This window comes from Vidua chalybeata, chromosome 9, assembly GCF_026979565.1.
Source record: "Vidua chalybeata isolate OUT-0048 chromosome 9, bVidCha1 merged haplotype, whole genome shotgun sequence".
Taxonomy (NCBI): domain Eukaryota; kingdom Metazoa; phylum Chordata; class Aves; order Passeriformes; family Viduidae; genus Vidua; species Vidua chalybeata.
The window spans coordinates 25596565-25612869 of NC_071538.1; the positions used below are offsets into that span (position 1 = coordinate 25596565).

At 42.3% G+C, this 16305-nt stretch overlaps 1 protein-coding gene across 1 annotated transcript in view; it reads right to left on the reverse strand.

Annotated features, from left to right (window-relative positions):
• Positions 1-13069, reverse strand: part of VAV3 (vav guanine nucleotide exchange factor 3) — a 149268-nt gene extending 136199 nt beyond the window's left edge. The window contains exon 1 of the mRNA XM_053950723.1: positions 12866-13069. Within this exon, the coding sequence (XP_053806698.1) occupies positions 12866-13069 (204 nt within the window). The remainder of the gene's footprint in view (positions 1-12865) is intronic.
• Positions 13070-16305: the final 3236 nt, after the last annotated feature.

Here is a 16305-nt window from a genome sequence, read left to right on the forward strand (position 1 = left end):
AAAAAAAAAAAAATCACTGACCTGGATTAAGATCCAATACTAAAGTACAAAAATCATTGACCTGGATTATGTTCTCATCAGTATCTCATTGTGAAACAAATAGTTTAAAGCTGCTCTAGTAAGTCAAAGTATATGAAATCATAACATCAGCTAGCATAAAGAGATGAGTATGACAACAATTACTCTTCAAATGTATATTCTCCATTAAACCAAGAAACTGCATGAAAATTTTTAGTTCCATGAGAAGCTTTTAAAAAATAACTCACAAATGGTAACATTGCACTGCTTCAGCCTCAAGGGGAGAAATAACGTGAACAAACCAAGACAAAAGGTGCACATTTACAGAACAGCTACTGGTCACTGATGTTTGACCTTCTTGAGCTTTCATTGACAGCACATCCACATCCATGGAATAACCAGCTGGGCATCACCCACTTCCTGCCTGCAACTTCCTTGAATTATACCAGGCCTATGGAGACTGAGAGCAACAGAGAGGCAAACAAGCAAAACCACAGAAACCTGGAGAAACAAACTATTCGCTATGAAGGTAAGCCCTGAGGTACATCATTGTGTAGCAGCTTGTATCTCACAACACAGATATACCCAGTGTAATGGTTGTTTCACTTTGAATGTAAATAGTGAGTCTGGGAAGCAAAAATTTAATTATCATGTCTATCAGCCTCTGAAGAGTGAGTGGAACTCACTGGAAAGACACAGAAACCACTGAGACTGATGTACAGCACAAAGGAGATGCAGGATGAATGTGCTGGCTAGCAGGACTGGCTATCCTTGCAAGCAACTTTAAAAATCAATCTGAGAAGTGGTTAAAAATAACTACCATTCCCATCCCCACCTGCTCCTCAGGACACAACCACAGAATAATATAGCTTAAGCACTGGCATGGTGGCACAAATCTCCAGAGGTTGGTGACAAGGGTAGGAATCAAGTGCTTCTAAAAGAATAAGTTTCCAGTCTGATTCACCCTGCAGGCTGCCAGCACTAGCTTTTATCCTCATCACTCCACCAGAGGGATCTGCCCAGTTATCTGAAACAAAGTAGAAAAACAATTTTGGGGACACCTTGACATATGTTGCAAAGCTCTGATTGCAACAGGGAGGCAGCAGAAACTTTTAAAATAATGGGTGAAAGCAAAGCAATCACCATTTACCAAAAGTAGTCACTGAAAAGCAGTTTAAAACAGCCCAGCATGAATTTTCTGGTCAAGCACTGTCAGGTCCCTTGAATCCCTTTTTCACTGGTCCTAAAAGCATAACTTCCACCAGAGCCTTCATGCCCAACACACTCATCCATGCAGCTTCCGGAGGAGACGAGCTCTTAACCATGTAGGAAACAGATTTCTGACAACCTACAGAGGGATGAGGCCAACAGGAACAGTGAAGACAACAGGCAAGGGGAAACAGTTGAACGGAAGAAAGAGCATCAGGAATGAAGTGAAGGAGGAAACAGATGCACTGGCAGGAAAAGAAAATACAAGTGGGAGGGGAAGGCAAACGTAGAAGGTGAAAGTAATACAGGCCAGTTTGAGAGGACAGAGCACAAGCACAAACAAGCTGCAGAAGAGATGAATCAAAACAAATGAGAATTATAGACAAGAAGAAAAGGTGGGGGAAAAAGTAATAATTTTAAAAACCCCAGACCCATCACAGCAGTACTTCTTATTAATCACAGAACAGTCTGGGTTTCTGATAGGTGACATCAAGTCACCTGAGTCAAGGTAGAAAAATATGAGAAACAGGGAAGATTGGAAAAAGGTTGTCATTAGCAGACCTGTCAGGAAAATGAAATATTCTACAGAAACCCTAACATTTCAAATTCTGCTATTCTTTCAAATCAAGATGAAAGGCATTTTAAGTTCATTAAACTTTAACATGACTTTATTGAAACACTGGATTTTGAGGTCAAACTCTAATATACATCAGCACAAAACAAAAAGCTGAATTTTTTTTCCAAATAGTTTTAAAAACATCTTCCAATAATGGCATTTTCAGGGCTGATTTTCCTGCTGAACTGCTTCACCACAAATTTTAGATTAGACACAACATTAGATGAAATCACTTGTTTCTTAACAGAATTAAAAGATGCATAACTTAGGAGTTATTTCCAAACCTAAACATTTAGCAAAATATATTTGTGGTCCTGCATTTTGGGCCCCAGAGCATTGGACAAGCATTTTTAAAAATGCCATTCCACTGCATGGAAATGGACACAGGTTCTGCACCAGAAGGAGCAAGTCCTTAACTAATATAACAACTACCTTTAGAAGACCTACACCGACAAACCCCACCAAGAGAGCAATTTTGCCCCAGAAAATAATATCTAAGCCTTTCTTTGCTGCTAAGCAGAGGCCACATGCACTCACAATTACTGTAACACTACTGATGGAAGGATCCACCCCGCAGGCCTATTTCTGGTGAGGTGTGCTAAGAGACAGTGTTACGTAATACATTCCCCCTCTTGTTTCAGGACTTTTTAATTAGTTGTTGTTTGCCTATGTTTCTCCCATTGGTCATGGCAAATAATTTATAATTTCTTTTTTTAAATTAATGGGGTTTTTTTTTCTTCATAGCAGGTATTTTTAACACTAGATAATAGTTCACATTACATTAATATTGCTAGAGCTTGTACTCTTGAAATAACATGATGCACTGTGGGGCTTCCAAGCTACAAAAACCTACATTCTCAGGAAAGAGAAAGCAGATAGCTTAAATTAAGCAGATTCCCCAGGGGTCTATGAATCTGAGCAATTATAGCTGGGAAGACACACAAATTTGAAATATGTTCAGTGTGCTTCTCATGAAGCGCAGCCCACCCTGTACCCAGCATGGCTCAGCTATCCCTACATCCACACTCTCTCATCACCCCCTGCATTAACAGATACATGTCCCAGGCAACAAAGCCTTTCATCTCAGCTCATCATTTTACCAGGTCTTCAGCAGAAAGGGAAACTTGTAGGGCTGTGATAAAACTATAGAGGCATTCCAATAGGATTACAGGAGTCGCTTCCATACAGCTTCATAAGCCCTGCACCAGCACAGTACCAGTAGCTACCAGCACCTTCTGAGGCACAGTCCTTCTAACTAACAATATTGCTTGAAGGCATCACTGAGAACAATTGGGGAGTTAAACCTCAGCTTTACAAAGAGTGCCATCTGTTCAGCATACTTGCAGTGAAACCAGCAGCCTCAGTACAATCCACTGAGAAGATGCATCACCACACTCAGTGCTGCCAACCACAAATGCAAACTCAGTGAACACAGACCCTGGATAACTTTCTCATGACTACTTGTAGTGATTAACATCAAGGCACAGTGGTGGGTAAATCTGCACTGCCCTCTTAGATGGAGAAAAAGAAGATCAGGACAGGCAGAAATCAAAAGAAAATGGCTCAAGTTAACCCTACTTGACTCCCATAAAACCTCAGGACAGGACACACCTGTTAAAGACAACTTAAGATTTTAACATGTTCTGCACTTTTAAAAATGTTCTAAGAATTCAGTCAAACCAAACACTGCTGCTAAGAGGACACACACACATGCCAAACAAGCCCTCTGGGGTATGGCCCAAAAATTGTTACTTCAAATCAAGCATCCAGAAAGCTAAGTGAGATCCATACACACACACACAAAAAAAAAAAAAAAAAAAAAAAAAAAAAAAAAAAAAAAAAAAAAAGTGGGAAATCAAATCTCAGCAAGAATTTTCAACAATGTTTAAGAATAAGAACTTCCCAGTTCAGAAGAGAATGTGATCCGACTTGACACCCTGTATCACTTTGTGCACATACGTGGATGATAAACCATTAAGACAAAGTGAAACCTAAATATTTCCGGACACAATTTCACACAATTTAGCAAAACTGGTACTATACTGTGAAATGCAAAATCTGAGCCACAAAGTAGGATGAAGAGGCTTTTAAAATAGCTGCCTCAAGATAAGTTAGGTTTTAAAAGCTTGGCAGAAATCCCTTTCCAACAAACCACACATCAACTGACCATAAGCCCAAAGGCAGCAGCCTGCAAGGGCACCTCAGGGAGTCTCACTCTTTCTATTTTGAGAGTGAAAGATGCTGCAGGCAATAGCAATAATTTCAACATTCTCTCTGGTGTTCTCTCCCACACTACTTTTTTTCCAGGAAAAAGAAATTCAAATCTTGATCTAAACCCTACAGAGCTATGTGGGATTAATGAGTGTTCACTTCAAGTTACAACATCACCATCAACCTGGTTCACATCACCATACCCCCATCCAGAGACACCTAAAATCTGAGGGGACATTAGTGCAGAGAAGGTGTGGTCCTCCATCTGCCTTTAACCTTCTCTGTGCTGGAATCAGACATCCTTATTCATAGATCCTGAGCAATTTAGAGGGAAAAATACCATGGCCTTCATGGCCTTTTATCAGCTGATAAAAGGCATCACTGCTACATGAGGCAGTGGTTGATGGGAATTTGAAGTCACTCACTGGAGCACATAAGTCCAATTTAAACCTTGGCTGCTAAGACGCAAGCAGAGCACAAGGAATTATGCAAGCTATGATGATGCTATAATTATTACAGTATCTTAGTTTTGAGTGTGTGCAAGCAAAATAACATGTCATTTCTTAAAGCATCAAATTTCCTGCACAACAGTGAAGTCAGACTGCTTTGACAATTAACATTAAGGGCCAAGTTCTAATCATTCTATTTTAGTTGACTCTCAGGCTTCTTTCCATGTAGAAACAGTGTGAATGAAGGAACAAGCAATGGTACAAAATACCCTAAGTACAGATTATACAGCACATACCATTATACAACTCAGAAACAAATAGGTAGATTTGATGGCACCAGGGATAAAAAGGCATATCTAATGATTTTTGGAATTACAAATCATCTTGTTCTGCTAAGCTTTACCAGTCAAAAACATGCTTTTAAAAATGCCTTGCTTTGTTGGGTGTTTTTGGTTTGGGTTGGTTGGAGGTTTTTTCAGAAAATATTTGATTATAGCAACAATGTGCTTTCTGTGTTTTTTGGTGGGTTTGTGGTTTTTTGTTTGTTTTTGTTTGTTTTGGGGTTTTTTGTTATTTGTTTGTTTCTGCAAGGCAATCAAACTATAATCTCTATGATTTAAAATAAGTTTCAGGAAATGAATGAGTGAGCAAAAAAATAAGTACAGACAGATTAACTGAATACCTATTAGCCAATTATAAAATAAAATTCTGAATGAAAGTAAAGGCCAAAAATATTTTGGATTGTAATATAAGGCAGCTGAACCATACCTGTAGGTCTGCAAGAGCATTTTAAACAGTGGCTTTTATACAAATTGCTACAATACCACCATAGTATGCAATTTATGTCTAATGTTTCACGTTATGAATATACAAAGAAACAAATATCCTCCTAATAGTCCTTCAGTGTTTCATGTTACCAAGACCTTCACTATTGACATTTAGTATAGGATGACAGAAAGGGTTATTGACCCATATTTTTCCAACAGACATATTCTCACTTGACACTGGTGAACTGAAGCCAGTGGCACTCACTGAGCTTTGAGAGAACATGTTTCTCTTAAGTATAAAAATTCAAAGATGTCAGTTCAGATTGCATTTCACACATCATAAGTCTTAGCAAACAGCTGGTATTTCACAATGCCTCAAGTCTTAAACATGATTTGTCAAAGCAGAAGAAGAGGAAAGAAAAGGTAGTTCCAGATGATGTCAAGTACACTAAAAAGTTCAGGGGAAGAAATTAATAGCCACTGGATAAACAGCACATCAATTCATACTTCTCTGTGAAACTGAATTTTTGAAATACTGAAATAATAAAATGTAAGGTAGTACTAAACATTGCTGTTAAGTATTATGGAAGGAGATGGAAGTACCACAATGCTGTTTCACAGCAACAGAAAGAAGGAAAAAAAAAAAAATCAAAGGTTTCTGATGGACAATTTTGTTCCATTTGGTCTTTAAAGTACTAGAGGTAAAATTTCAGTGTTGTGGGGACAAGTTCAAAAACTGGCACCTCTGTATAAAGCAAAAATAAAGAAGCTAAAACTGTCCGTGATCTAATAAAACAGTACATCTTCCTCTGTACTCAGACACCCACACGATCAGGGCACGAGCCAGGCACCCTGCCTGCTGCAGTGACACACTCAGGTGTGGACAGTTGCTGCCCTCTCCCCCAGCATGTGGCAGCACACAGAGGGGAGCACACCCCAGCACTCTCCTTTGCAGCCACACACACTTGTCCTATTCCCCTCTGGGTCAGCTGCCAGTCAGGGAGCAGCATGACCTCAGCAGAAGGGTCTCCTGTATTTCAGCAATGCCAAACTGTGCTCTGGAAGCCCTTGGTGCCCGTGCCTCTCACCAGCCTGCCAGCTGCTGCTCCCAGCTAACCCTGCTCCCCCCAACACCCAGAGCAGTGGAAGCCAGGCTCAGCTGTGCCAGGTCCCTGCTGGCATGGCCAGGATGGATGTATCACCACACTCCCTGCAGGGTCTGCCCCCCACCCCTGGCAGCTGCCTTGCAGCCCTTTCTCTCCTCACCCTCTGTATTTCCTTTACAACTATGACTTCATCAACTCTTTTGACCTTCAAAGGAGAGCAGAAAGAGATGCATGTGAGAAATCCAAGACCCTCTAATCTCCCCAATGCACAAACTGTACTGCTGGTTTTTGCTAACCCAGCCTGATGTGCAGTGCTGCAGCGTGGCAATAAACCTCCTGCACCTCACAGGCCTAAGGCAGCATGTTAGAACAGAGACTGGCATGCCAGCAATGATAAAGCCATTATCCATTGCCACTAAAGAATAACACAGCATATCCAGATTGGTGTTTTGTACTTAGCTTGTGATAAATATCAAAATTCTTAAGTGTCTTGCTTGCTGATACCCTTTTCAAACCAGCTTCCTAACTTCTCATGACCGACCATTCTCTGTAGTTAATATTGTTTCCCTTGATTATATCCTCCTACTTTTTATATACATATCTCTCATCTTTAACCCTTTTGTTTTGTTTCTTTTCATAAGTAGTCCTTCAACTTGCCACTATCACAGGTCTCCCACCTTTGTCAGACAAGGCACCGAAAAGAACTTTGCTGTTCCCACATGACACAGCAGCATGCCATACAGACATTAATTTATATCATCCGCTGCTGGCAGATGCTACAGCCTCTGTGAGAAACCAGCATGAATATTTTTTCTATTAATGCATTACCTAGCTGTCAGCACACCAAAATTTTGTGCATAAGGGAATATTTGAAACACCTCTTGGCAAGATGCATATGCTGCATTTAATAACTGTACAATAAACATTACATGTAAAATCAGCTTTACCATAGAGTACTACTGCAGTTTTCCCTTCCCCCTGACAAAAAAGAATCAATGTGAATCAATTAAAATCATTACATCAGTTTTCAAGAGCTATTTTCTTCACCTTCTTAAAGTAGGAAGAATTACCTAGAAAAACCAGGTCACTACTTTTTCATCAGTCTTTTCTTAGTACAAAACAGAGGTCATATTAAGGTTTTGCTTTCAACAAATACTTGTTCAAAATATTTTATCAACTCCAACACGTGTAAGATATGCATATGTACACATAACTTACACATGGATAAATATACATTTTCTGGATAATATATGTTATGGCAAATGTAGTTTTCATTTAAATGAAGCATGGAAATAAAGTTAAATGTGGTGAAGATGTTAAGTGGACCAAAGTACCAGCAAGTAAGCAAAGAGGTTGAAAACACTTGAAAAGTTAAAAAAATATTTTTAAAATAACTAAATCCTTTTAAATGTATATGCATATACAGTAAGATTCAAAGATTTCAAGAATAGGGGGCAGTTAAATATGTCTCTTGTTTCTACACTGACAAAAACTGAACCAGTTTCTAAACTCTTGTTCAAGCCCAAGAAGTTTTACATTTAAGTTAATACAGTTTTTCTGAAACTATCTTTGTGGTACACCCTAGCACCTAACCTAACAAGAAAACACAGCACACTCCCCTGCAGGGGGCTTACAGAGGGGTTGCACACTGGGGCAGGAGACCAGGGTTGCCAGCTGGGGGGAATGGGGAAGCTCCAAGCCAGAGGCAGTATCAGAGGAAACAGGGATGTTTGTCTCACTCAGCACACCCACATCCTGAGACTACCTGATACCACCGGAATAAAGGAAAATAAACTCCTGCACAAAAGCTCTGTTACCACACCAAAATATGACATGAATGACAAGATAACCAACTTCCTTTGGACAATATGGCCACACCAAAAAAAGTAACTCCCTAAAATTAGAAAGTGTTTGAACTTTTAATACTAAGTGAGGGATATTTTGTTTATTTTTATTAGAATCATAGGAAATAGTTATTTTTAATATTTAATCTATGTCAGCATCCCCTTTAGGTAAACTCCCGTGGCAGTATTGCATTAAGTGCTGTTTTCCTGTTGAGCAATCTCTCACAAGTTAACTAAATGCCTTGCAAAAACCATTTCAAAACTAGCTTGCAAAGGATAAAAGATAAGCATTAAACAGATAACATCATCTGCAAATCCATCATAATCTATTGGTTTAGGTTTTACATTTCTGGTGATAAATTACTTAAATTCTTGTCTGATGATGATTAAACATTAGGATTAGTACTTTCTGTTATGGATCACTTCCATTTTTATTACTTTCACCAGCCTACATTGCCAAGAGGCAGCATCTGAGGCAAGTGAATGACTACAGTGAACAGCTCTGAAGACACAGACACTGAGCTTCAGTGCTCCATCCTCTGTCTCACTGTCACCAGGGACTGATGCTCCACTTCAGGGGAACCCTGCAACACACCAGCACAACAGTCACACCTCCCTTACTCATTCAGCAATGAGTAGCTCCATTCCCAGAAGCTGGTGTTGAAGTGTTTGGTGCCTGCAATAACACCACTTTCACAACACTAACTGAATCAGGCAGGCTCCCCTGCAGTTAAAGGCCAAAAGGCATTACTTGATCCATCTCTTACATTTCCTTTTGTGATGGCACACACACAGGTTGAAGTAACACAAGTTGTTAGCTTGTGGGAGCTCAAACATCAAAGTGAGTTTGAGCCTTGACACAAGAGCTCTTAATAGAACCAACATTTTCCTGTCCTGTTCAAAGTGAAAAAAAAAATCCCTGGACATGCATATCCCTGAACCTGAATTTCCAACCTCATACAAAGCCCATGTGTAATTTTTCACAGGGGATCTCACACCAAGACACACCAGCTGCTCAGACAGGAGCCCAGCAGCACCAAGCTGACAATCTAGAAGGCTCAATGCTGCTCAGCTTTTATATATGCAAGGTTTATACTTTTAATATCTGAGGCTCACTTTCTGGAAAGTGTAAGTGACTGAATCAGCTTCTGTTCTTCAAAGGACAACTTCCACTAACCAAATACACATATTTTCATAAACACACCGTAATGAAAACAGCCAGCATTCAAAAGGTTCAAACCCCAGTGTTTTACAGCCTAAAGCCACTGAGACATTTCTCTTGTACAGGCATTCTCTCCAAAAAGGTATCCAGAAGGTACCTTTTGGGCAGAATCCACAGATCTCAAACACAAGAACAGCCCACTCAAAAGAACAGCTGTGACACAAGGCGCATGGCTGGTGATGGGACAAAGGCATGTGGTTCCCTGTGCTAGCCAGCCCATAAAACATACCCCATGCCATCTGGTCAAGCACAGTGGTGTTGCAATGTCTCAGTTTCTACTCCTACCCCAGCAAAGCAACAGTGCTCCTGTTTGAATCAAGCTCCACCAAAAAGCAGCATCTGGCACCACAGCATCAGCCACAATCCTTCTGCACTTTTGATGTGGCTTATAAAGGGTTACCAAGGGCCACCGGGCAAAGCTGACTGATAACTGATGCGTGATCTGTCACATTTATTCTGAAAAAATAAATATGTAACAAATGGAAAAGACTTGATACTTTCATCAGACAACTGACACCTACTCCCAGGTCTGCCTGAGGCACCACCTCTCACCTTCCTCTTCTTTGGAACTGCTGCATTTGTAAGCAGCCCCCAAGACATGAAAACCTGGTTCATAGAGCAAGGTCTGACAAACATCAACTGCAGTAAGAGACAAGGCCAAAATCAAACAATCTGCCCTCAATGAGGCCCATTCATGAAGCCTTCATCCACCCTTCTCAGTCTCTGTATTGATTAAGGACAGTGCAGGAAGAGTCCCCTGACCCATTCTAAGACTTAGTGGAAGAAACCAACTTCAGATCAGGGAGAACAGGAGCTGCAGCTCAGTTCCAGAAGATGAGGGATAAGGGCCATATGAAGTTCAAACAGCTCAGCTAAGCAGTACAGGCACAGCAGCAGTTTCAGACAGACTCTGCAGTCAGTGGCCAAGATAATTCCCATCTTAATGCCAACCCTGCTCTGCCTCCAGTGCTTATAACTCATTATCCCACAAGGAAAGATGAGCTAGCTAATGCTTCTACAAGACCCCAAGATCCTATGATACAGCAACCTTATGATGCTGCTCTGATGCAGTATTAGTTTACTAATAGTAATTAGTTTACTGACAAGTAAACTAAAGTACCGACAAAACTCACAGCTTACGGCACAACCCCAAGCAGATCTCACCTAAGTGAATAATCTTCAAGCCATTGAGACTTCTCCAGAAGTTATTACTATGAGCTCTTTACAGTCTCAGCCACAAATTACAAGAAACTGGCAGAATTTCAATTTCAATAATTTTTGAAATTTACACTTGAGTGATCATTTCCAGCAGAAAGGGTGTCCACTTGTCAAAAACCCCACAGAACCTCAATAGGATCACTGAATCTTGAACTCACAGAACACAAACGTAGCATTCCCAGTAAATTGAACACTATGTAGAGTTATCCATTATAGATTTTGATCCAGCAACAGTTCCCTTTGTTTAAAGGGTAAAATCAGTGTAGGCCAGAGAAATGCACCACTGGAGAGAGCTGTCTGCAGCACTGTGGAGTGCAGGTACCTCAGGCATACAGCAGACAAAGAGACAACTCCTATAAATAATCCAAGATCTACAATTATAATCTGTAGTTCAAACATACTTGGAGAAATAAATATTAATCTTGATTCCCAAAACTGCTCTAATAAAGAAGGCAACAGAGCATTTTGATAACTTAGATTCAGTAGACAGAAGGAGAGCAACATGGTTTTAATTCATCAAAAATAAAATTAAATAATAGTGGTCCAGATAACAAACATTAATCTAGAATTCAAGCTGATGCAATGAGTTGGCCATCTCAAAAATATCATGATGACACATTTCTAGTTTATTAAAAAAAAAAACAAATATAATCCAAGGCTCTGGTTTAGCAAGTGCTGAAAGTCACAAGTTGTAATGGTGCAGAGAAAAAGCTGGATTTCTACCACTCCGAGAAGCCCACCCTGTGTGCTCCATCACTCAGATGAAGTATTGCCTCTGCATATGCCATTCAAGCAGGCACTTGAGCTCTCAAGTACACGGAGATAGCCTTTGTACCTTTCACATCTAGTGCAAGAGTCTCAGAGCTTTGACTCTGACTAGCTGAACTGTTTTCCTTTTTTGCACTCTGAGCTTCCAGAAAACGCTGCCTTGGTAGTAAGACATAGCTGCTAAAAGAGAGAATTAATAAGAAATAAAATAAGTAGGTTTGTAAGCAAACACCGACAGAGAATTGGACAAAGTAGTATAATTCACTCCACTGCTTTTTACTAGGATGATAAACATGAATGGCAATTTCTATTACTATAAATCAAAAAGAGAACCACAACACTGAAATGTTACAGTGTATCTGTTTCTCAATGTTTTAAAACGCATGACAGGCTCAGAAGTTAGTTTCCTTCCAAACAACATCTGCTTGGCTGCCACCATCTCTGCCGAGGCATAGGTGTGCACGAAGCAGTGACAGGAAGTCAAGTATATATAGTCTCTTCTTAAATTATTAATATAATCTTATCTCGATATCTGAAGCCAACTTTATGAGTCACAGTAACAAAACATCAGTCCAAACTAAAAACCGCATTTAAGACAGGGCAGAATTAGGAATTACACTTAGGCATTAAATAATGATTCCAAATATCAACTTTAAAAGCCAGAAATAAATTTTAAAAAAATAGCACTACACAGGCAGCCAGCTATCAAGATTTCTCGTTACTAATCAGTCCTCTCCATTCACCTCACCGCTGTAAGTCACAAAAAGCTGGGAAGAGCAGCTGACTGGCGCTACCAGGGCTTCTTCACCCACCGCTTCCCACAGCCCCTGCCCTGCCTTCGCCGCTCCGGGCGGGCTCAGCTCCCCGGCCACGCCGGCCCGGCCCGGCATCCTCTGCCGCCCTCCCTCCCCACCAAGGACCCTAGGAACAGCCGGAACAACTAGAAGCAAGAGGTCGTTTGATTTGTAACCCGCTCCCATTAAACAGTAACGCGCACAGATTAAAATGGTGACCCTGGGACTACTGCGGGAACTTCTCCTTAGCACGGCCCGGGGGACTCCTGCCCGAGCCGCCTCCCGCTGCGGGCGACGAGCCCGCACGGAGGTTTCGGGAGCCGCCAGCCCGGCGCTGCAGCTGCGCCCCGTCCCGGCACCCGGGACGCGCCGAGCCCGGGCTGGAACGGCCGCACGGGGCAGGGAAGGTGCCCGGCGAGCACCGGCCCGGGTTCGACTCACGCTCACCGCCCTGCAGGCGCGGAGGCTCCGGGCTGCAGGCAGGCAGGCAGCGGCCGCATCCCGCTCCGCAGCCCGCGGGTCCCGCTCCGCGCCGCCACAAGTCGCAAGGCAAAGCACGCGGAGACCCCGCACGCAGCCCGAGGGGCGCGGACACCGGCAGCGGACGGGGGCAGAGGCCACGGGCCGGGGGAAGCGGCCTCACCTGGGACATCTGAGGGCGCAGGTTGATCTCCTTGAGGTTGATGGAGTGGCTGCGGAGGTTGTTGAGCAGCTGGCAGAGCAGGACGCCGTCGCGCAGCGTCTGCGCCAGGTCGAAGACCTGGGCCGTGTCCCAGGTCACCCGGTGGTTGGGCGGCAGCACCTTGCAGCTGATCAGCCACTGCCCGCACTGCTTCCAGGGCTCCATCCCCGCCACCGCGCCGCGATGCTGCGGCCGCGGCGGCCCCGGCTGCGCCCTCCCGCCGCCGCCGCTCCGGCGGCCGGCCCGTCCCGCCCCGCGGCCGCCCCGGGAGGCGGCTCCGGCGGCTCCCGCCGCCCCTCGCCGCGCCCCGTGCCCGCCCAGCCCAGCCCGCCCGCCCCGGCCCCGCTGGAGGGTGGGCGCGGGGCGCTGGCAGCCGCCGTCACCCCGCGCCGGGCAGCGCCTGAGGCCGGTCCGTGAGCGTGCTCGTCTCGTCTGCTCGCCCGGTGATGGCATAAACACAGCACCTGCGACACACACGGCGGCTCCGACAGGCAGGTGCAGATAGCGGCGCAGTGTTCTTATTGTCAGTCCTTTGTCCTTTCACCAAGCAAACAGCAGAGCGCTCAGAAGAGGTTCAAGCAGAATGCTCTCAGCGACTTCTAGAAACGATAGAGAGAGAACACGTCATGGCATAGCACTGTTTCCCCATCTGTTCTCCCCTAAAGTACTTTGCAATTACTTCAATTTTATTAGCACTTTAAATCATGCTTACAAGTATGCAATAACTTGCAACAAGCATTCAGACAACTTCAAATTTAAAAAAAATACAAGTCATTTTAAGTTACCGAGTGTGACAAACTCCATAACCAGACAACACAAACACCAGAGTTCACAATATCCTCTAAAACTCAAAAGCTGTTACTTCTTTTTGATTTTTGAAGCAGTGCTGGAAACTTAACTTCTCAAAATAAAAAAAAAAAATCACCTAAAAGGATACAAAAATTGGGGGGGGTTCTCAATTAAAACATGTTGGTATTTTTTCATTTTTTTGTTTTTGTTTTTTTTTTTAAACCAGAGAACTCTTTAAAGGTGCTATTAATATTCTGGGGGGGGGGGGGGACACCACGACATACAGTCCAGGGTAAGAAAGCCTTCCAAGAGCAAAACACTGACATGGTTATTCAGATAATCCATAACTATTGCTGGTTTCCACACCTGCTCAGTTAAAACCTTGACATTTATTGCTGAGCTCAGAATAATCCCACAAATCCTTTTAATAATTTCTGAAAGAATTAATACACACATTATGGGAATTCATTTCAGAAATTGAGTCCTATCAAGTGATTTGCATGTTTCAGTAAGGTCAATATGCTAATTCACTTTTTTTCTTTCTTTAAACAGGCAGTATGTCTGCTATTCCAGACATTTTCCTGAGCAGCTACTGGCTGCAGAACGTGCCACAGGACAGCTCAGGATTCTACATTGCACACACCAAGAAAGACAAAAGAGAATCATGGCCCAAAATGTAGAAGCCAGCTGCATGGTCTGTAACACCTGTGCCGCTGTCCAGCAGGGCTGGGATAAGACAGGTGTGACTCATTACCTCATTAAAAGGCACAAGTGTTGCTCAAGGTCAACGGCATCTTAAAGATGCACGAAGTTGCAAACACCTGGCTTAGTTTTCAGCCCTCTGCATGCATTATCTGGGCTGGCAAACCAAAGAGGCTCCCGGGTCTGATCAGTGAGAAAGAGCCGACAAAGCCTCCCTGATGTGTCAAAGACATTTTAACACGATGCAGTTAGCAGCAAGCAGTTCTGCATGAACCAAAAGAGAGATCCTCATTCCAAAGGACTGGTGACAGTGCAGCTGAGCTTTAAATCTTTAAAAAATTCTTATTTGGTTGAGTATGACATCAGGGTTGAGTTGCCTCAATAGCACCTCCTTCCCAACAGGTCCCTCCTGCTCCATGGCCACCTGGGCAGTCACAGCCACACAGCTCCCATGTCTCAGGAAATGCGAATTTGCTGTTTAACAACCTCAGCCCAAACACTGGATCACCAGTAACAGGTATGTCTGCCTCCTCAACATTTGGTTGTTTTAGACCTGAGCAGCTGGAGGACAGGGCAGGTTACAACACAAACAGGCTATCAAAGTATCAGACTGCTTACAACCAGGCAGAATTAGAGAGGATTTCATTCCTAATTTAAATCAATAGGGACTGAAACTAACAGTTTGCACTGTGATCATTTGGATATCATTAGCCATCAAAATGAACATACAGCAGTTTGATCAAGACTACAATAAACACTTTCTCATAGAAATATCTTTTTATCTGTGACCGAACTCAGATATGTGAGTAAGAATTGCGTGCCCACAAGCTATCCACTCTCAGGCTAACAACAACCATAACACTGAAGCAAATGCAGAAAGCAGAAAAGCAAAATAGATAAAAGAAACAGAAAACCATCTTCACTACATTATGCACATTCCCACTTCAGCTGCCTCCAGCCAGGATTGGTGGTACAGCACCCTGAAAGGAACACAAACAGTTGGGATGCCTTTGCGGACATACAGTAAAACGAGCACTGTTCTGATTCATAAATAGCAAGAAAAACTTCAGGCTCAAATTGATCTAATCTTTTTTACATGGTTAATAGGAGCAATCCAACATTCCTTAATCCAAAACTTACCTCCAAACAATATATATGCTTTAAAGGTGATGATTGAAGTTCTAAATATCTGAAAAACATACACTGCAGTTTTAAATTGTTTCTAAGTCATAGGATGCTATAGCAGAATATTAGAACCAAATTTCACTGAAAATACACTGGTTGTTCTACTATAACTCATGTAATTAACTGAGCAACATTCTTCCAAATGGAAAAGAATCCATATAACCATACAAATCCCAGAAAAATAGTTCTCTACAAGGAATAATTACATGCTTGAGAGAAGGGACCAGGCAAATGGATTCACAGTCTTGCTACAGCAGAAGGCAGAAATATTTGCACATTCACTTTCCTAGTCTCCAAATACTCTTTAACAACCTTCTTCAGCCTCCTACATTGTCCTCAGTCATTTATTGGAAGGGGCTCAACTTTTCTTAACATCCTAGAATTTATTTCTGTTCAAAAGCTACTTTTACATGGGCTTTTTTTTTTTTTTTTGCTATTAATAGATAAAAAAAGAGGGAGAGAAAACCAAGAAAAAACTATAGCTCAAATATAAAGTACTTTAAATGAACCAGTTACTTAAGATATACTGGAAGTTTGTCCTCTTTCCATCCCATTCTTCTCCCCATACTGCACAGATGTATCTGGAATGAAAGAGGGACTGATTTACAGCCACCTCAGTCCATCTTCTGCAGGACTAGGACTGATCTGGCATACAGATCAGTCATACTTAGATTTTCACAATGTTCAATGTAAATCGCATATTTTTTTTTAACACAACAATAAGC